This window comes from Leptidea sinapis, chromosome 8 (assembly GCF_905404315.1).
Source record: "Leptidea sinapis chromosome 8, ilLepSina1.1, whole genome shotgun sequence".
Classification (NCBI taxonomy): domain Eukaryota; kingdom Metazoa; phylum Arthropoda; class Insecta; order Lepidoptera; family Pieridae; genus Leptidea; species Leptidea sinapis.
The window spans coordinates 1035142-1053074 of record NC_066272.1 but is presented as its reverse complement, the minus strand read 5'-3'; the positions used below and the strand labels follow the sequence as shown (position 1 = coordinate 1053074).

At 32.0% G+C, this 17933-nt stretch overlaps 2 protein-coding genes across 2 annotated transcripts in view; both read left to right on the top strand.

The window, feature by feature from the left end:
• Positions 1-12399, top strand: part of LOC126965631 (NADP-dependent malic enzyme) — a 282485-nt gene extending 270086 nt beyond the window's left edge. The window contains exon 13 of the transcript XR_007729572.1: positions 12384-12399. The gene's annotated coding sequence lies outside the window, so the exon portion shown is untranslated. The remainder of the gene's footprint in view (positions 1-12383) is intronic.
• LOC126965630 (suppressor of lurcher protein 1) overlaps positions 1-17933 on the top strand; it is a 353858-nt gene that overhangs the window by 85138 nt on the left and 250787 nt on the right. Inside the window, exon 4 of the mRNA XM_050809301.1 lies at positions 2811-2988. Within this exon, the coding sequence (XP_050665258.1) occupies positions 2811-2988 (178 nt within the window). The remainder of the gene's footprint in view (positions 1-2810; positions 2989-17933) is intronic.

The following is a 17933-nucleotide window of genomic DNA, read 5'->3' as shown; positions in this document are numbered from 1 at the left end:
GCATTTTGAAACGCGCACATGTGACATAAATCCAGAAGTTTCTAATAACCGAGAGTGCCTCGGCTACAAATAAAATATGAATGACGGCCGTGTAATGCTTTTTCCTAGTCTACAGTTGGTTATTATCCCGGATTTCAGCCCGTCTCGTGTCAGACCTTTTATTAAAATTTTATACTCTGAGTCTACCATTACAGGGACTTCACTTATGTCAGCTAAAATACTTGATCCTTTTAAATCTATTTAGTAAAAACACTAAGTTAGCCATAAGGTTTTTTTATTGGGGGTCAATACGAATTAAATAGACACAAACGTCAAAGCAAAAGCTATATCATATATTATATTCTTTAACTTCGTCTTAATATTGTAATTTGGTATTAATATTGTAAGTTGGTAATAACCAACGTACTATCAATAGATAAAACAACACATCCTCAACCGAAATCCATAAAAAATATGGGCAGCCGCCTGCTTTATTAATTTGATGTTAAAGTTAGAATATGCCAAAATTTAATTAGAAAACAAAAAAAAATCTAAAATAAAGAAGATTTTTGCTAGAAATATTTAGTGTATCATAAAAAAGACCTGAAACTTCCTACGAGTAAAAAGAGGGGCTCGATCAAAATAATACTGACCCAATATATGAACGAAAGTACATTAATATCTTTTTTATTAATGAAAAGATTTTCACTGTTGAAACATGGTCAGTCGGTGTGATTTTATTATAAATTATTTTTTTGTCAAAGCCCTTATTTATAATATATTTGAATAATTTCTTACAATCCACATTCCGTTGCACGATCGTTAGACATCACTTATCTTGCACTAAATATTGTAATGAAGGAAATATACTTTTGTTCTACTGCCACACTTATAACTGTAGTAACCGCCAGTTTCTATATTAATATAATAACATTAAAATGATCAAACTTATTCAAACACTTTGGTCTTTAAACTTTGAAGCATCAATTTAAAAACAATCTAAATAGGAAAATTCATTACTGTTTGTTTTAATGACTCCAAATCATTATGGCGTTAAGAATTGCCATACTCTCTAAAGCTCACCAAAGCATACAATCCAGCGGATTAAGATTGAGATAAGATCAGGCGAAAATTCCTATACAGCCCTGTCTACGTACAAAGAACAACTCTAAGTCTCGCCATTTATATCTTTTCTCTTTCGTGCTGTGCCTTCCTTTGCCGAATTAATTCTATGTGGACTTAGCTTTAAATGACAGGTTTTAAACACAATGTGATAATTTTGTTTACTTTTTTTCATTGGTAACAGTATTTAAGGCTACCACTTAACCCTGATATAAACACAATTCTAGTATGATGTTTATACTATGTTTGAATTCGGTATGGTTCAGTCTCTTTATGTTCTGAAGTTGAATTTTAAAGTTTAAAGTTTAAGTGAAAAATACGTAAAATATATAACGTAAAATATATAACGTATAATATATAAATAAAATAGATCGCATATTGTAGTCTGTCGACATTGGAAATAAAACTTTTTCACTTAACTACACAATTAACAAATAATATAGATATTTCTAAGAAATTTATTTGTGTTTCAATGAGATATGGGCAATCAATATTTGATTCCTATAAATGTACTGCTATTACATTAATACAACTAAATAATATGAAAATCATTAAGATAATGAACAAATCAGTAAGTTTCATGCTCTCTGATTATGATACTTTAGTTCCCTTATGTCGTAAGCAAATTTACAACATAATTTTTGGAAAAAATATGATTAAGATAAACTCGAGAATCATAAAATAAATCTAAAATAAAATGTCACGAATAATTCTTATAATAAAAAAAAATAAAAAAAATCTAGGTAAGAAAGTTTTTGTACAAAAAGTTTCTTTCATAATTACTGAAGATATTTTTACTCAGTACAATGGGCTAATTGTACTAAGTACTTAAAGCTCATTTTATAAATTCCCCTAATCTTCAAATTGCTCTCATTCATAAATATTTTTTTTTTCATTTTTTTTTGTATCTCAAATTAAAATCGAGTGCATGCTAAGGGCACTTTCATTATCAAATAAAACTACTAATTATGCCATATTTGGGTATACGTAACTGGTCACTACACTTAACTATTTCAAACCAAATTTTATTGAAAGTGAGAAAAATAAATATTGCCTTCTCGATAGGTTAAGACATGGAAGTGCTCTTGCACGAAAGTAATGATTTATTCCGGCCAATTTTAATCTATTCTTCATTATTTCTGTGCATACTAAAATGCCACAATTTTTTGGAGCTTCGAACATATTTCAGCAGAAGTTGAAATCAGATCAGAAAGCAATTTTTAAATTCGCCAATTTCCGTTTATTATTTGTTGTTATAGCAGAAATAGTTCTCGAATTCTCTTAAAACTTCTTATGTCTTTCTATTATGGCTTATGAGATAATGCTCACTTTCAGCCGGATCCTAAAAGGCATGCTATGACAGTACTGCCCGGGCAAACAATACACGTATATTTATATGAAACACTTTTGAAAGTATTAAAACGCGAGTAATTGTAATTTTGTACTTGCATTAGATTATTGCGTAAAAGTTACGTTTTTATTATATTTTTATTATTTTACTATGCAAAAATCAAATAAATAAAATCAAAGTTACAATTACACGCGTTTAAATCCTTTGAAAGTGTTAAAAGTTAAGTGTTAATCCTTTTAAATGATAATCAAAGAAAATACTGTACTTCACATATAGTTAGTTCTACTGGTATTAAAATGTAAAAATGATCTAGAATGACTATTCTATAACAATCTTTTTAACAGTAGATTTTTTTCAGGTTGCTCGTGCATCCGTTTCACGTCTTCTCATGGCAAGACACGCGGCACCTTCAGCAGTCCAGACTATCCTCACCCGTACCCTCACTCTCGCTGTCTTCTCTACACTTTCCTCGCTCAGCCACACCAGATTGTAGAGATAACTTTCACGGAATTTGATATCTACAAGGAGCATCTAGAGTGAGTAATTGTTGATAAGGTCTTAACTTAAATGTTTTTTTTTTTATTTGAACATTTATATTTTCGTGATTTATTATCATAACAATTTCCTGTATAAGCCTCTAGAAATTGATCATTTTAGCAATATAGTAGGATTTAATGATTCGAGTAACTAAGTTACCTTATGTGGATGATGTTATAAGCAATCTGCCATAGATGCTTGTTTCATTAGTGGGGTGCTATTAGGTGAGTTTTCCAGAAGGAGTCTTGTTCGTAAAAGAGATAACACTACAATTAATAATGTATGACGTAATTGAGACGTCGTGTTGGAATATGGACTAAGGAATATATGGATTCCTAGCCCAATTTCAGTGTCACTCATAATTTTTTACCGGCCATGACTTACAATCAAATGAAATTCTTATTCATTGAAATGCTTTATAACTTCGAAGATGATTTTTATATATGCCACCGTAAGAGTATTACATCTCGCTCTTTGTAGATTACAAGTGCTTCTTATAACGTAAATGAAGAGGTTTTGAGAACTTTAATTTCATTCATAATTACCAATTAAATGATAATATATTATCATCGAAAATCAGACACGCTAATGTAATTAACAAGACGAATACCTAGTATCTACTTAATAGTAGTACAACTCAACTGGGAACAAAGCATCAATGTCATGACCCTTACAGTATTACGTAGTAACAATGGGCTTTGTCAAAGTTATACTAGCATCTAGTGATTCTCAAATTTGTTACCATGATAATGGAAAGTATATAGACATAGAATAATATACTAAAACTTTTAACATTTACTATTCTATAAACTTCGACTTATGTAACCGAGGCCAAAAGTATTTACTTTTTACTGTATGTCGTTCTATTTTGAGCACGTTACTCTCAATAACGGCTAAAACGATATGAATAAACTTTCAGTACTATCCTTGGACTAGTGTTTCATTCCGATCGATTCACAAATAAAAAGTAAAGTTCACTAAAATATAAAATAAATAACAATATATAAGCGAAAAAAGTCGCAGGCGCTCGCTCGTTATACATAAACGAATGTTTTAAATGAAAATTTGAACTCAAATATTCATTTATACAAATAAAATTTGTAAAGAAAATTTTATGAACATTGCGGGACACCGGCGACTGGACTCACGACCTCTGGCGTTCCGTGCCAGTGCTCTACCAACTGTGCTAACCGTTCGAGTGACGTATCGTCATATAATCTTGTATGCTTTGTTCAACTCTCAGGATGTGGCTTCATCTACAGGATCTACTTTACAGTTAATAACCTGCTCAACCCCAATATTTGCATATTAGGAAATTGACTTGAGATGTCGCTCTGGTAAACCTAAGCAATTTTTTATGTTTTAAAGTGATAACCCTCACTTCTAGGATTAATACCTCTGGTGTTCTAGAGCCGTGGGCTCGAGTCCCGCATCCCGCATAAAAAAATTGTTTTCAAATTTTATTCGTGTATTAATTTTAGAAGTGAGGGTTATCACTTTAAAACATAACAAATTATTGAGTTTACATGTGTCATACACTTATCCGTCATCACGAAATTATTATTTGGTTATATTTAATGCTCAACTTTTTAAAGAGTTCTCAAGAGAACAACGGGTCGTGAACATAAGATACTAATAATTATGATTTGATTGATGAGCTTGTTGAAATCAAAATACAAAGCAGTTATTCTCAGAGTTGTTTTGATTATGACTTCAATATTATTATTTCATTAATGATCCTTAACAAGCTTCGTCCTAATTAGTTCTATTAAGTGCTTCTCAAACTCATCCTAAATTTTAAGTGAATGCTTATATTAATAAATTTAATTCGAAATCGTATCGTACGCCTACTAAATAATTTTCAAATGTTACTTGAGAAATTTTATTAAAAATTAAAACCTGGAGTAAAAAGAAAAAAGGTGAAACGCGAAAGTAGTAACGTTTGCAATTAAACTTCGAGAGAATTGGGCCGCTAAATCCTGTTGCGAATTTCCGTGTCGTTGCTTTTTAATGTAGACATGAATTTAGAAGTTTGTATTCTTATATTTTATTTGAGCTATATTCAACTAGTATTATGAACAGTTTTATGGAAATAATAGTAAAATTTTTGTTTATCGAAGGGATATTGTAAGCGACTTCTTAGAGAGTGAACTTAGCACCCGACTGGGTAGGTTTCCAAGTGTGAGACTTTATGGTACAGATTACCAGCCAAATGTGCACCATTAAGTTGCCATTTTCTCCCGTCAAGTAGTAGTACGCAAACAATAATGTAATTTAGTTTGAATGGCGTCGGAGCTAATTAAATTATGGGGCTAGTAATGACGAAGGCAATTGTGATGGCGCTCCGAATTTTGGATTTATTGAAATTTAACAGAATATTTATATCGAAGTGTTAGGGGAACTTATCGATAGTGTCTTCACCAAACAAAGTATGGTCGCACTTTCTCCCGAATAATACATAGTGCTTTATATTACACATACCAACCAAGGAAAATAACCATCTACGGAGCTACGTCTCTACGCAACGCGATTTGACAATTCGGGCAGCTCTGTGTTGCAACAATTAAATACAACATTGTGGGCCAGTAGAAGTGTTATATTTTTCTAGATGAACATGAAATTGGCAATCACTCGAGATTTCAAGACCCAGAATATCGATAATAGGAGTTATTAAGAGCAATATTGTACAGAGCGATGACCACGATATATGGGGTTTTTTAGTGGTAAGCCAGCAAACTTGAATCTTCTTCGGGTTAAATTGAACAAACATTTCATCCTCTTTTGCGACATTCTCACGAGAGTCGATTAGAAGTTTCTTCCGGCACTGCTCAATATATTTTTGAAAGAGAACTGGATAGCTCGTATATACAGCATCTCTATCACTGTGATCTACATAACAATACATGTTGGAGGTGTCCAACATATCATTGACAATATGCAGGAAAAACAGTGTAAGAGATAGCACATGACCTTGAGGAACTCCAGCGTTGACTGGCTTATATCAATCTGAGCAATATCCATTGATAGCGTCCTGTACGCTGTTCCCTCTTAACTAACGCGTTCCTACTGGGTAATACTTCTTTAAGCTATCAACGATACTTCGTTGACTGAATCAATGGCTTAACCTAAGAAGTGGTTTTGAATATAAGTTTTCTGTCCTCTGAGCCACACACGTTCATGCACATTTGTACGAAATAAAAGATGTTTGTTAGTCTTTAATTCAGTTGTCACTTCAATTGCATTTTCCAAGGAAATGTTATATAAAAGTGATTGTTCAACTCCAGTTTCATAATCCTTGAACTTCTGACTTATAATATAAATAATAATATAATACTAATTAATACCCAACCAACCCAACAAAGTTGTTAGCTACATAAACTTACAACTGTTCTAATAGGAAAAAAAAATATAATTAAATTTTTAATTGTAATTAAATCTATTTTATTAAATCCATTCTGGTTCCATATTGACATGTGGAAGATATTAAGAACTGCACAAAAATTCAAATTCGAATATTTCTATTCAACATAGGATGTGACTTATTGAGCAGCTCGAAATGTCGGGGACCCAGTGCTCTGTGAACGGCTGGATCACTGGGCGTTGCGTAGAACGTTGCTTCAATGTGTGTCTTCTACCGCATTTATCACGGGGTGTGTTCCGAAGAACTGTTTAACTTGATTCCTGCCGCCGAATTCCACCTTCGCACGACACGCCACAAGTTAGGATATCATCCCCACCATCTGTATGTGTGGCGGTCCTCCACAGTGCGGTTTTCAAGGAGCTTTCTTCCTCGAACTACAAAGCTGTGGACTGAGCTTCCTTGTGCGGTGTTTCCGGGACGATACGACATGGGTACCTTCAAAAAAAGCGCGAACACCTTCCTTAAAGGTCTGCAACGCTCTTGTGATTCCTCTGGTGTTGCAAGAGAATGTGGGCGGCGGTGATCACTTAACACCAGGTGACCCGTACGCTCGTTTGTCCTCCTATTCCATAAAAAAAGTCAAAACTACCAACCATTCTAAAAATAAAGCCTCAGACCTAAGAAGAACGGTCGATCACAAACTCAGCGGGCTTCTTTTTTTTATAAAAAATATGGTAACAAAGTAATATCAATTACAATAAAAATTTAACTTTTTCTTTAATAGCCTGAGGAATTATTTTATAGTGACGTTTACCACACAAACGTTTGTTAACAATTATTTTGAATATCGTAATACATTTTTTTTGAACATTTTCTGGGACCTTGTTGTATATGCATATACATCGCCCCAAAAAAGACTCAACTTGACTTAGCCGAGTCGTAGGCATTATAAGTTTATGTCTGTTCATGACGTTAACATTATGGTTATGACAATTTCTAGCAAATTCACTTATGTGCCTATATACTTATCTCATCGAGAATATATTGAGAAGAAACAGTCAAGATGTTAATTTCATAGGACCTAGGATATAAATAGCGCGAATAGCCCTCTTCTGCAGTACAAATATTGTATTACTATCGACTGCGTCGCCCCATAGCAATATACCATAGGGTCCATAGGATATAATACTATGGAAGTAACTAAAGTATACTAGTCGCGCCGTATCTACATCAGTTAATTGTCTAATCTTTTAGACCGCGTATGCTGCAAATGACCTACAAAATTATAAATTCCAGAAATTAAAACATAAACTACAATGCGTATTTTATGATACCTTTTATGCTACTCATATTTCTCCTTTACGAGTCATTACCGTGGTCAGACGAACATTACATTATTTATTCTGCAAATATGTAATACCGGAAGCATTTCATATTTTTATTGTATTACTTAATAAATATGTCTTATAAACGATTAAAGGCATAAACATAGGTATATATTTAAAAAAATATTACAGCCTAAAGATAGAAAAATATTGACTATATTTAATCTTAATTCTTCGAACAAAATTTTAAAGTCAGTAATTAAATAGATACGATTATAAATACTATAATTTGAATTTAATTTCGTGCCTATTGGCTTTGCGACACAATGTGTTACCCTGATACTAATTAGATCTTGATTTGCATTATCAAACCCGGGATATATATATTGATTGATTTCCCCAGAGGGAGTACGTTGTTGGTTTTTTTTTATCATAAAATATTTTTGCTATGTTCAATTGCCGTGTGTCGACTGAAAGATTTCAAAAAAGTTTTATGGTTATATATTTATTTAATCGAAGTATTATAATAATAAAATTGACAAACTTTCACTAAAATTATCTTGCCCCAAACACGGCATACGGTGTACTATGGGTGCAACAAAAGGATTTATCTTATACAATATACTAGCTTAAACATAAAAATATACACATAAATATCCATGACTCGGAAACAAACATATAAATTCATTACTAAGAATAAAAAAAAAACAATTGTGTTGGTTCATGAGATGAAAAAGTTTACCATGTAATTTTTTTTATAAAATTTAATTAAGCTTAAAGAAAAAACGCTAGTCACTTGAGGGCAGTGTTGGAGGGTTTCTAAATCTATATTTATATCCCGTTCCCGTCCTCGGGAAACCGTTTCAACTCTACAAGACATAGGTCTTCATTTCCCGAGTTGCGTTAGGTCTTACGTTATCACGGAATGATAATGGTGAGGATATCTTTTATTACTTGACTGGAACTCAGGAACCAATAATAAAGTGAATTACTCTGTCAAATTAATACAAACAGTTACCATCACCTTTCTTCACGAGTAACCTTCGCCTAAGGGGCAATATTTACTTGCGATTGCCGTATAGAATCTACTTTTAACCGAATTCAGAAAGGAGGAGATTCTCAAATCCAACTGTATATTTTTTATGTTTGCTAACTCAGCACTTTCGACTGGGTGAACCGATTTTGATGATTCTCTTTTTATTTGAAAGCCGTTGCTTTCCGTGTGGTACCATTTTAATTTTATATTTGGAGTAAATGTCAGCCAAGGTGGGTTTGTAACTAACAACATACATAGTTGTAGGTGAGATTTGCTTGTGTCGCGCGTGTGTTTTTTTGTCGACGTAAGGAGGCGAGAGGCGAAATCGGGGCCATGTCGGGGTTCTTATTAATAGTTGTAACTTAATTAAAATTATTAGATAAATACGCAAATATTTTTTTACTTTTTAGTGCCTACGAGTATCCGCTATTTATTGCTTTGGAATAGTTTTTTGAAGTTGGTTCTTTTTTTGTCATAATTTTTTCACTACACGACACCATCCGCCCCAAAATCGGCATAAATAGTTTAAAGATAAACCTTTAAAAATCACTTTGTGTTGCAAAACTAATTGTGTAATTTTTTTAAAAGATTGCCTTTAAATGCTTTGTTTAATTTAATTGATTATTTGTTTTGAGTTATGGCAAGTAATATAGCCCTTTATGATAACTTTAATTATTACGGCGAGAAATCATAATTGTAAAGATAAATTTCCAGTTCGATCGAAGAGAATCCATCGGCAATTTATCTTCGATAAGTATCGCAAAAAGCTAATCAGCAACATGACAGCCCAACTTCTCAGTCCCCGCCGAGATTACGCAAGTTAGCCACTTCTTACTTCTAACTTGCTACTTGTGAGGCGATGGGCTAGATATTAATTAATTTACGAACTTTGTTATTATTTTGGTGTTTTCTTTCTATCGGAATAATTTTGGTATAAGCAATGGTGTACACTCAAACTTTGTTTCTGTGATAAGTGTGTTAGCTTAACTTAGATAACATCAATCAGTACTTTATATTAAGTTCATTATAATAGTTTTTTAAGGGGTTTTATACTGAAACAAAGCAATTTGTGCGAAATGATTCCCTACCTTTCCAAAATATTCAAAAATGCACAAATTTAATGTTCAAGTTTTCTCTTATGCCGCCACTCCCGGAGTGGATCCCGTTATTTAATTATATCAAGATATAAAATTATAATTATTTTGCATACTTTTTTAAGCAAAATTATTATTATTTATTCATTCCGACGTTTCATTGACTTTACAGAAACTTTATAGTTACACGTAAAGTATTTAGTTCGACTACTATTTTTATACATTTATAATTAATATCATCAAAACATTGAATTACTTGTACGGTTTGCAACATGAATATAAAGTAAATAAAATAATTAACAATTTAAGATGAAATCGTACTAAAGAGTTCTATCAATGCCAAAATCTTCCTTTTCGTAATTAATCTTACAGAAAAATTTCATTTTCTTAGGCTTTCAGGTCAACGAGTTTTTCCTTTTCATTTTCCGCTCATTTGACAATGAAATCGAGTGTAACTCTTCTAAAAGATATCGTTTTGTTCTGTTTGTTTGTAATTGTATAAACATTTTATACTTTTAGTCTGGGAAAATTATATTTAAAATTTTGTTTGCTTACGATAGAATAGTAGTTTCGTCAATGAGAACTTTGAAATAGTAAAACATAATTATATTCTTAGAAGCGTACATAATATCAAAAAATTATTTGACTTGTATGGTATCTGGATACATTCAGACTTCTCAAAATTGGCTCAAGTAATACCACATAGTAGGGATGCATACTTATGGTAATGCCAAATAATAACTGCCAAATTAAAAAGTTTATTCAATGACATTCTATACTTAATAAAGAAAAATCACGTCGTATAAAAATAAGGCCAAAGTATGGAACATACCACAAATTACAACATAAGAGCTTAAGCTTCGTCTGCTTTATCTATACATTGCCGCATCACTCGAGTTGTTTAAAATAGTTTTGGTAAATAAGCAGCAATGTAAAACATTTATTCATTTCAGATTTAATTCGGACAGAAGGAGTTGACACACGATTAAGGAGAAAGTGTCCTTCTTTACATTGTCTTTAAGCACACTTTTGCCGTTCAGTTATCAGACTACGAATGAAATGTCCTTATATAGAACGTCATTGGATTTATTGCTAGTTTATTGGTAATCATAGATTTATCTGTGTGAGTGTCGCTTTACTGACACACAAATTTACTAAAGGCTTGTGAAATTTTTAGACTTATGTAATCAAATAATAATGTAATTGTAAAGATATTGTTTTAAAAAAATTGTAGGATTCTTTGAAATTGATACATTGATATACCACTGTTTCTGCAAACAATAAATTTAAAAACAATTTGTAATATTTTTATTTTAAATTTGTTTTAAATAAAAATAACATGTAATAGGTAGTACCTAGTAAGTATCAGTTGAGAACTATTATTTAAAATAGACTTTATTCTCGTTTTGTGAATGAATAGTAAAACAAAAACCCATTTCATTTTGTAAAGTTTAAAAAAAATTTATATAAACTGACCTTTAATATTTGTTTTTATTTATTTTAGTTTCGTTTATCATTTTCGTTGTATTTTAATTTCAAACATTTGTATTCGATTTGTTTTTTTTAAAGTCTATAAGTTGGTAATTATTAACTATTCTACCGGAACCCCTGATCAATCCAACCATCCTCCAAAGAACTGTTAATATCTCTATCCTGTGCAGTTAATATCCCGAATGGTCTGGTAATTATTTCTATTGCATTCTTTCATTTTGCCAAAGGTCTGTTTTTTTTCTCAATTTTCATTCTAGTTTAAGTTCAAATAATTAATCTATTATATTATTGATCAAAAATCATATAATAATAATATTGACACACTTTTATACAAATTATCTTGCCCCAAACTAGGCACATAGCCTGTACTATGGGTACAAGATAACGTTGTTTTTAATACAATATACTTATTATAGATTATTCATGACTCTTAAAAAACATCCATAATCATCATAAAAATGCCAAATAGGCAGGGTCACTAACCACTGGTCTATATGGGTCGTCTATATATCTATGGAAAAAGTTTAAATATCGACTCTAATTTGATTATAAATTACATTTTAAATGAAAATAAATAAATATATATATTAGTGCCTTTTTACTTATACTATACTTTACTAGATTCTCTAAAATCTTAATGTTAGTAGGATTGTATTTTACTTGTATCCGTAGTAGAAACTATCAGGGTTGTCTTTCCCTGTCGGTATACGACACAATACAAGATGAATGTGATATAAATTGCGCCATTACCCACCACCATCCGGTTTTTGTTGCGTCAAGTCACGACATCGTATTTTGTATGAGATAAGACGTTAGTAGTTGGTTTTTCTTCATTTATTGAAGTAAAAACTTCTTAAGATAGTATGCTGTGCAATTAGATAATTTATATGTCTAGATAGAGTCTATTGCTAGACTACAAATGAGAACAGGCTAGGTTTATAACTTTAGTGTGCGTGACAAGTTGCGTTTTACACTAGCGATTTGTATGTTACTTTGTGTTATTTGCGTTCATTGCTCAAAATAGAGTTAATCCCTGACAATTTCAATTTTTTTCGACGTTTTGACAACACTCACAGTCTATCTATAGGTATAAATGATCTAAGTCTGTGCATTTAATTTTGTAAGTATCGGATGAGATGGCAATACTTCAAGCTAGTGCTCTACAAAACGCAGGTCCGTCCACATAAGGAGTATTGCTATCATCTCTGGTCTCGCGCACCCCAGAATCAGCCGAAACAATTTGACTGCGTGCAACGTAGAGCTACTGCTCATTGTCTGGGATCCGTGCTCTGTGAACGGCTACAGCACTTGGAATTGCGTAGAGACTTCGATTCATTGTGTGTCCTGCCGCAATTATAACGGGGAGTATTCCCAAGAAACTGATAGACGTCTATCAGGTGATGCCTGCAGTAGGATTCCAGTTTCAAATGATAATCCACAAATTTGGATATGATCCGTTCTTATCATAATATCGTTCCTCTACAGTGCGGGTTTCAAGGAGTTTTCTTCCTCGTATAAACAAGCTGCGGAATGAACTGCCCTGTTCGGTGTTTCAAAGACTATAAGACATGTGTACCTTTAAAAGGAGCGAGTACACCCTTCTAAAAGACTTGCAACGCTCTCGCGATTTCTCTGGTGTTGCAAGAAAGTTATTGAAAAATAAAGTAATGGAAAATATGCAAATACTTTGAGGTTATAGAAGAAAAAGTATTTGTTTTTCGTATTATTACTAACCATGACTTGATGAAGTTTTCACATCGATCTGATTTTATTTCACAGATTTGTGAATTTCTTAGGTTTTTAAAACGCAAGAAATAAATAGGGGTTTCGATACTATCTATCCCGCTATAAAAAACTTTTTCAAGAAAACTGAACAACAAAATTCCATTTAATTGTGGTTCATTAGTACAGATCGTATTAGAATCAATAATTAATGTGTGACTATTTTGTAGTTCGGTAAGCTAAATATTTTACATACGATTCATCCCTGGGGAGCAATTTTTCGTGACCCGAAAATGTGTTCCGTGATTACAGTAATTCTTGTGAATCCCAAAACTCGTTTAAACTTTAAACTATGTGTTACCGTCCGCGTCCTACTCATGTCACCCATTTGTTTGGTTTTGGTTTTTAACTAACGTCCACAAAAAATATATCCGTGTTATCCTTCCATTTTATTTGTATTTTGGAAGATATTTTTGAACGTATGAATAGAGTATTTCTAAACAATGATTTGGTAAACCAAGCGAAGGGTATTGTGTTGAAATCATGATAGGTGCAAATATATTTTGCATCATGAATATGAATGAACATTTAGCCATGGATGCTTAAATGAATCTATATATTATGGCTGTCATGCAATATGGTATAAATTGTATATCATTTAGTTAAAGTAAATACCATTTCAGATATTTGAAGTTGGTTATTCTTTGTAGAAAGCTTTTATTTATTAAAGAATTAGATTGATTTTCATTGAAATGAAATCCAATATGTGTATTAAATAGTGTATTTAAGCAACAGTAAACAGTTTCAAAAAAAAATTTTCTGAATCCATTTACTTATCGATTAATTATTACGTCATATTATAAAAGTATACATTACTCATATTTAATAAAAGTTATTACTAACTATTAAGCTTTTAAGGACATAACATATGTAAAAATTAGGGGGAATATGTTGAATTTGTTGAAGTTGAATATGTTGTTATTAATTCAGATTAAAATTTGGACGATGCGGGCGATCAACCCGCTCGGGTTCCGTTTGAGCTCTCTTACCCTTGAGAGTTGAACAAGACATACCAAGATTTACGTTCTGTGGCACTTTAATGGTTGGCTCAGTTGGTAAGAGCTCTCGGACGGAGAGAGGCGTGGGTTCGAGTCCCTCATCGTCCATGAATTTTGGTTACAAATTTTATTTGCATTATTAATACCAGAAGTGAGGAATATCACTTTAAAAAAACCAATCGTAAAAAATATATTATACTCTTAAATCTATCTAACGGAACGCACAATATTGATTAAAGGAAAGTTCCCTGACAAGTCAGAAGTAGAAGCAAAATTGCGTAGGATATTGAATTATGTAATAAAGAATACAGCGCCGCGGCCGCTCTAATATGACTTGTGTCTTGATCTGAATAATGTTTACAAATATATTTATTATTATTATTATGACCACATAAAAGTAGTAGTAAGAAAATAACAAAAATGAAAAACAATATGTTATGTTTTTTAAAAAAAAACCTAAATAAAAACATATTGTTTTGATTTACTAGAGCGACATCTCAAGTCAATTTCCTAATATGCAAATATTGGGGTTGAGCAGGTTATCAACTGTAAAGTAGATCTTGTAGATGAAGCCACAACCTGAGAGTTGAACAAAGCAAACAGAATTTTATAACGAGGCGGTACTCGAACGGTTAGCTCAGTTGGTTAGAGCACCGACACGGAACGAAACAAACGGAAATTTTTTATTTCTGTAAAAATGAAAAAATCTTTAAATCTTTGCTTTACATTTTAAGCAATTTTCAGGTGGCTTTTATTTATGTTAAATACTAGAATAACGGAAATAAGTAGACAACCTGTAACAATAAGGCTTAGTAGAAGTCTAGATAGAGCCTGTTGCTACGAAACAACGCATAACAACAGGCCATTTTTTTTACTTTGGTGTGCATGACAGCCTACGTGTTACACTCGCGATACGCCACTCACTTTTTTTTAGTGTGCGTGTGTTGCTGGAAGTAGAGGTCAACAGTTCACAGCAAATTTTTTCCTCATTTTCATAGCTGTCACAGTCTAGACGTTGTTTATATCATAGTATTGCATGAAAATACATTATTTAATTTTATTATTTTCAGTCCACTAGTTCCCGGTTAAAATTTCTTAATATGGCAATTTCAATCGCTTTATTGGCTAGTCTTGGAATGCAATATCGGTCCGTTGATAAAATACGCGGCTTATGAAACTCAAGGATTGGGTCTGGGCTGACTCCAATAAATATTTACTCATAGCAGATATTTGGAATGCCCTTATTTTTCATTGTTTCATGTGGTTTTTTGATTAGGCATGAGATAGGATCATTACATATTATTAAGCAAAGCCCTCCGCCGCGTCTATCAGTCTGTCTGTTCGTGATAAACTGTTTGCACTAATAGATAGCGTGGTTCTCGAGGAAAGTTTTAGTATAGTAATTTGTTAAGTTTTTGTATTTATTTTGTATATATGAACGGAATTTGTTGGAGGTGTCGGAAAAAAATAAGCCGCCTGGAAGCTTTCAACGAAAACGCTGTCTAATTTTAATTTTTTTCTATTGACAGAACAGTGTCTTTCGGGTCAGCTAGTTATTTTAAATTTAAATTAATTTTATTAATTTGGCATATGATTTGTTGGTGCTTTTATGTTTAGGCATATGTTAAATATTTTTTCTCAGACACATGTCATAGTTATAGCCATGGAGGTTAACAATTGAAGGATCATGTTTTCAGAGAAACTGTGGCTTTTAGGAGTCATGAAACTCCTGCGAAGATCATGCAACTTCGGAATAATAAAAATGTAACCTAAAACAAATTAAATGTGCGTACATTTAATTCATTATATCACATTAAAATCGAATGTAAAATTTTAATAATAATTACACTCGAAATAATCCTTTAAAAAAAATTTATATAAATTGACAATGAAGTAATCTTTTAAGGGTAATGACTAATGTAACGTTTAAGTTATTTTGGTGCATCACAAAAATTACTTACAAATCGTATAAAGTGTTGAAACTGTTAATTAAAAATCGGCCAACACCGGCGCGTACACCTTCCTTAAAGGCCGGCAACGCTCTTGTGATTCCTCTGGTGTTGCAAGAGAATGTGCCCACACCGCAAAAAATGATTTTTCTTACCATCTTGTAACGGAAACGAATGCGATTTCCGTCCACTTCACGACGTTCGACGAAAATTTTCACAAGTACAGTTGACCAACGACATTGTATTGTCGTTCATTACGTTATTTTTTAATTCTAACTTAGATCATCAAGATAATAATCAGCAATATCTTGATACAAATACGATAGAAAAACAACCGTGCATAAAAAACTTTAGATTCTTAAAATAAACAGAAGAATCAAAAGTAAAATTAATACAAATTAACAAATGAAACATATACATGGGATAGAGAGAAGCGTATTGGGAGTAAGGAGAAGGGATAGAGTACAGATAAATAAGATAAAAGGGATAACTAAGTTCAAAAAAGTTCAAACAGTATACAGAAAATTTAAATGGCGCTGGACAGGACATATGTTGAGAGAAAAGACAGAGAAATGGACCAAAATTATAACCGAATGGTACCCTAGAGAAAGCACACAAAGCAGAGGAAGACAGACAAAGAGATGGGAAGATGATTTTAAGAAAGCAGCGAGCCCAGAATGGTTAGGTATAGCAAAAGATAGAGACAAGTGGAAAGCCTTAGAGGAGGCCTTTGGCAAAAGACAAGCTGTTACAAGGAGAGAACAACCGAATGCCAACGATAGATTGATAGTTTAAGTTAATGATATTTTGTTACCTCTATTAAACTTTTAATATGTTATGTTAATTAAGTTCAAAGTAACAGCAATTAAGGTTTATTTTTTTTAAATGAAACAAATTAAAGGTAAAAACATTGACGTACAATAAACAGATAGAAATCCCAATCGCCTTTTAAATGGTCGTTAATTAGCATCCGAGCGGCTTTTGCATATACATATACTTATACAAATAACATTAAAATATTCATTCATGTTCATAGTCTATTGTATACGCTAACATCTGGCAAGCACATGTTGTTTTAGCAATTGAATGTAATTATTTAGCAAAAATAATTAAAAACGTCGAGTTAGTTACACATTTTATATTTATTTTAAGGGGCACTTACCTGAAACTCGATACTCTATCCTTTTTAAGTTTGCATATGTAATTATTTGGACAGTTTTTCACTGAAGAATTTGGCATTGCGTGGCATTGTATTCAAAGCGTGGTCGAAACACAACTGAACGAAAACTTTGCATAATTAACGCGAAGGTAAAGTTTTGCTCCTCAATTTTTGAGCAAGATTGTGATTCTAGTCAGATGACTACATTAGATAATGTACATCAATGGTAAAAAAACTGAAGTATTACTGTTAAAAAAAAATAAAAAATATTGAATTTATTACAAAAATAAAAGAGGTTATAAAATTTTGGGTGGAATGTTAAACTCCATATTTAAAAATTATTATTTACTTTTTAAAGCGTATTTGGATGTTTTTTTATAAATTGAATTAATCATTTAGTTAACAGGTACAGAACTCTAAAATAAGTTAGCAAAACGCATGAAGAAATGTCAACATAAAATCCATAACATGTTTCCGAATAAAAGCACCCGGCTTAATCTTGTAATGGTGCGAAAAATCTTAAGCCAAGCGAAAAATATGTACTGATAAATTTAACTGGGATTTTACTGGAAACGTTTTTGCAATTCTTATACGAAATTTGCTTAGCAGGATTACATTAAATTGTAACGATGTAATATAGTACTATTGTTCCTTCGACAAATTTCAAAATTGTTAACGATGATTCTCACAAATAACGTCATTAAACTAATAACTATCTCGTATAAGATACTCTCAAAGTGACTTTCATA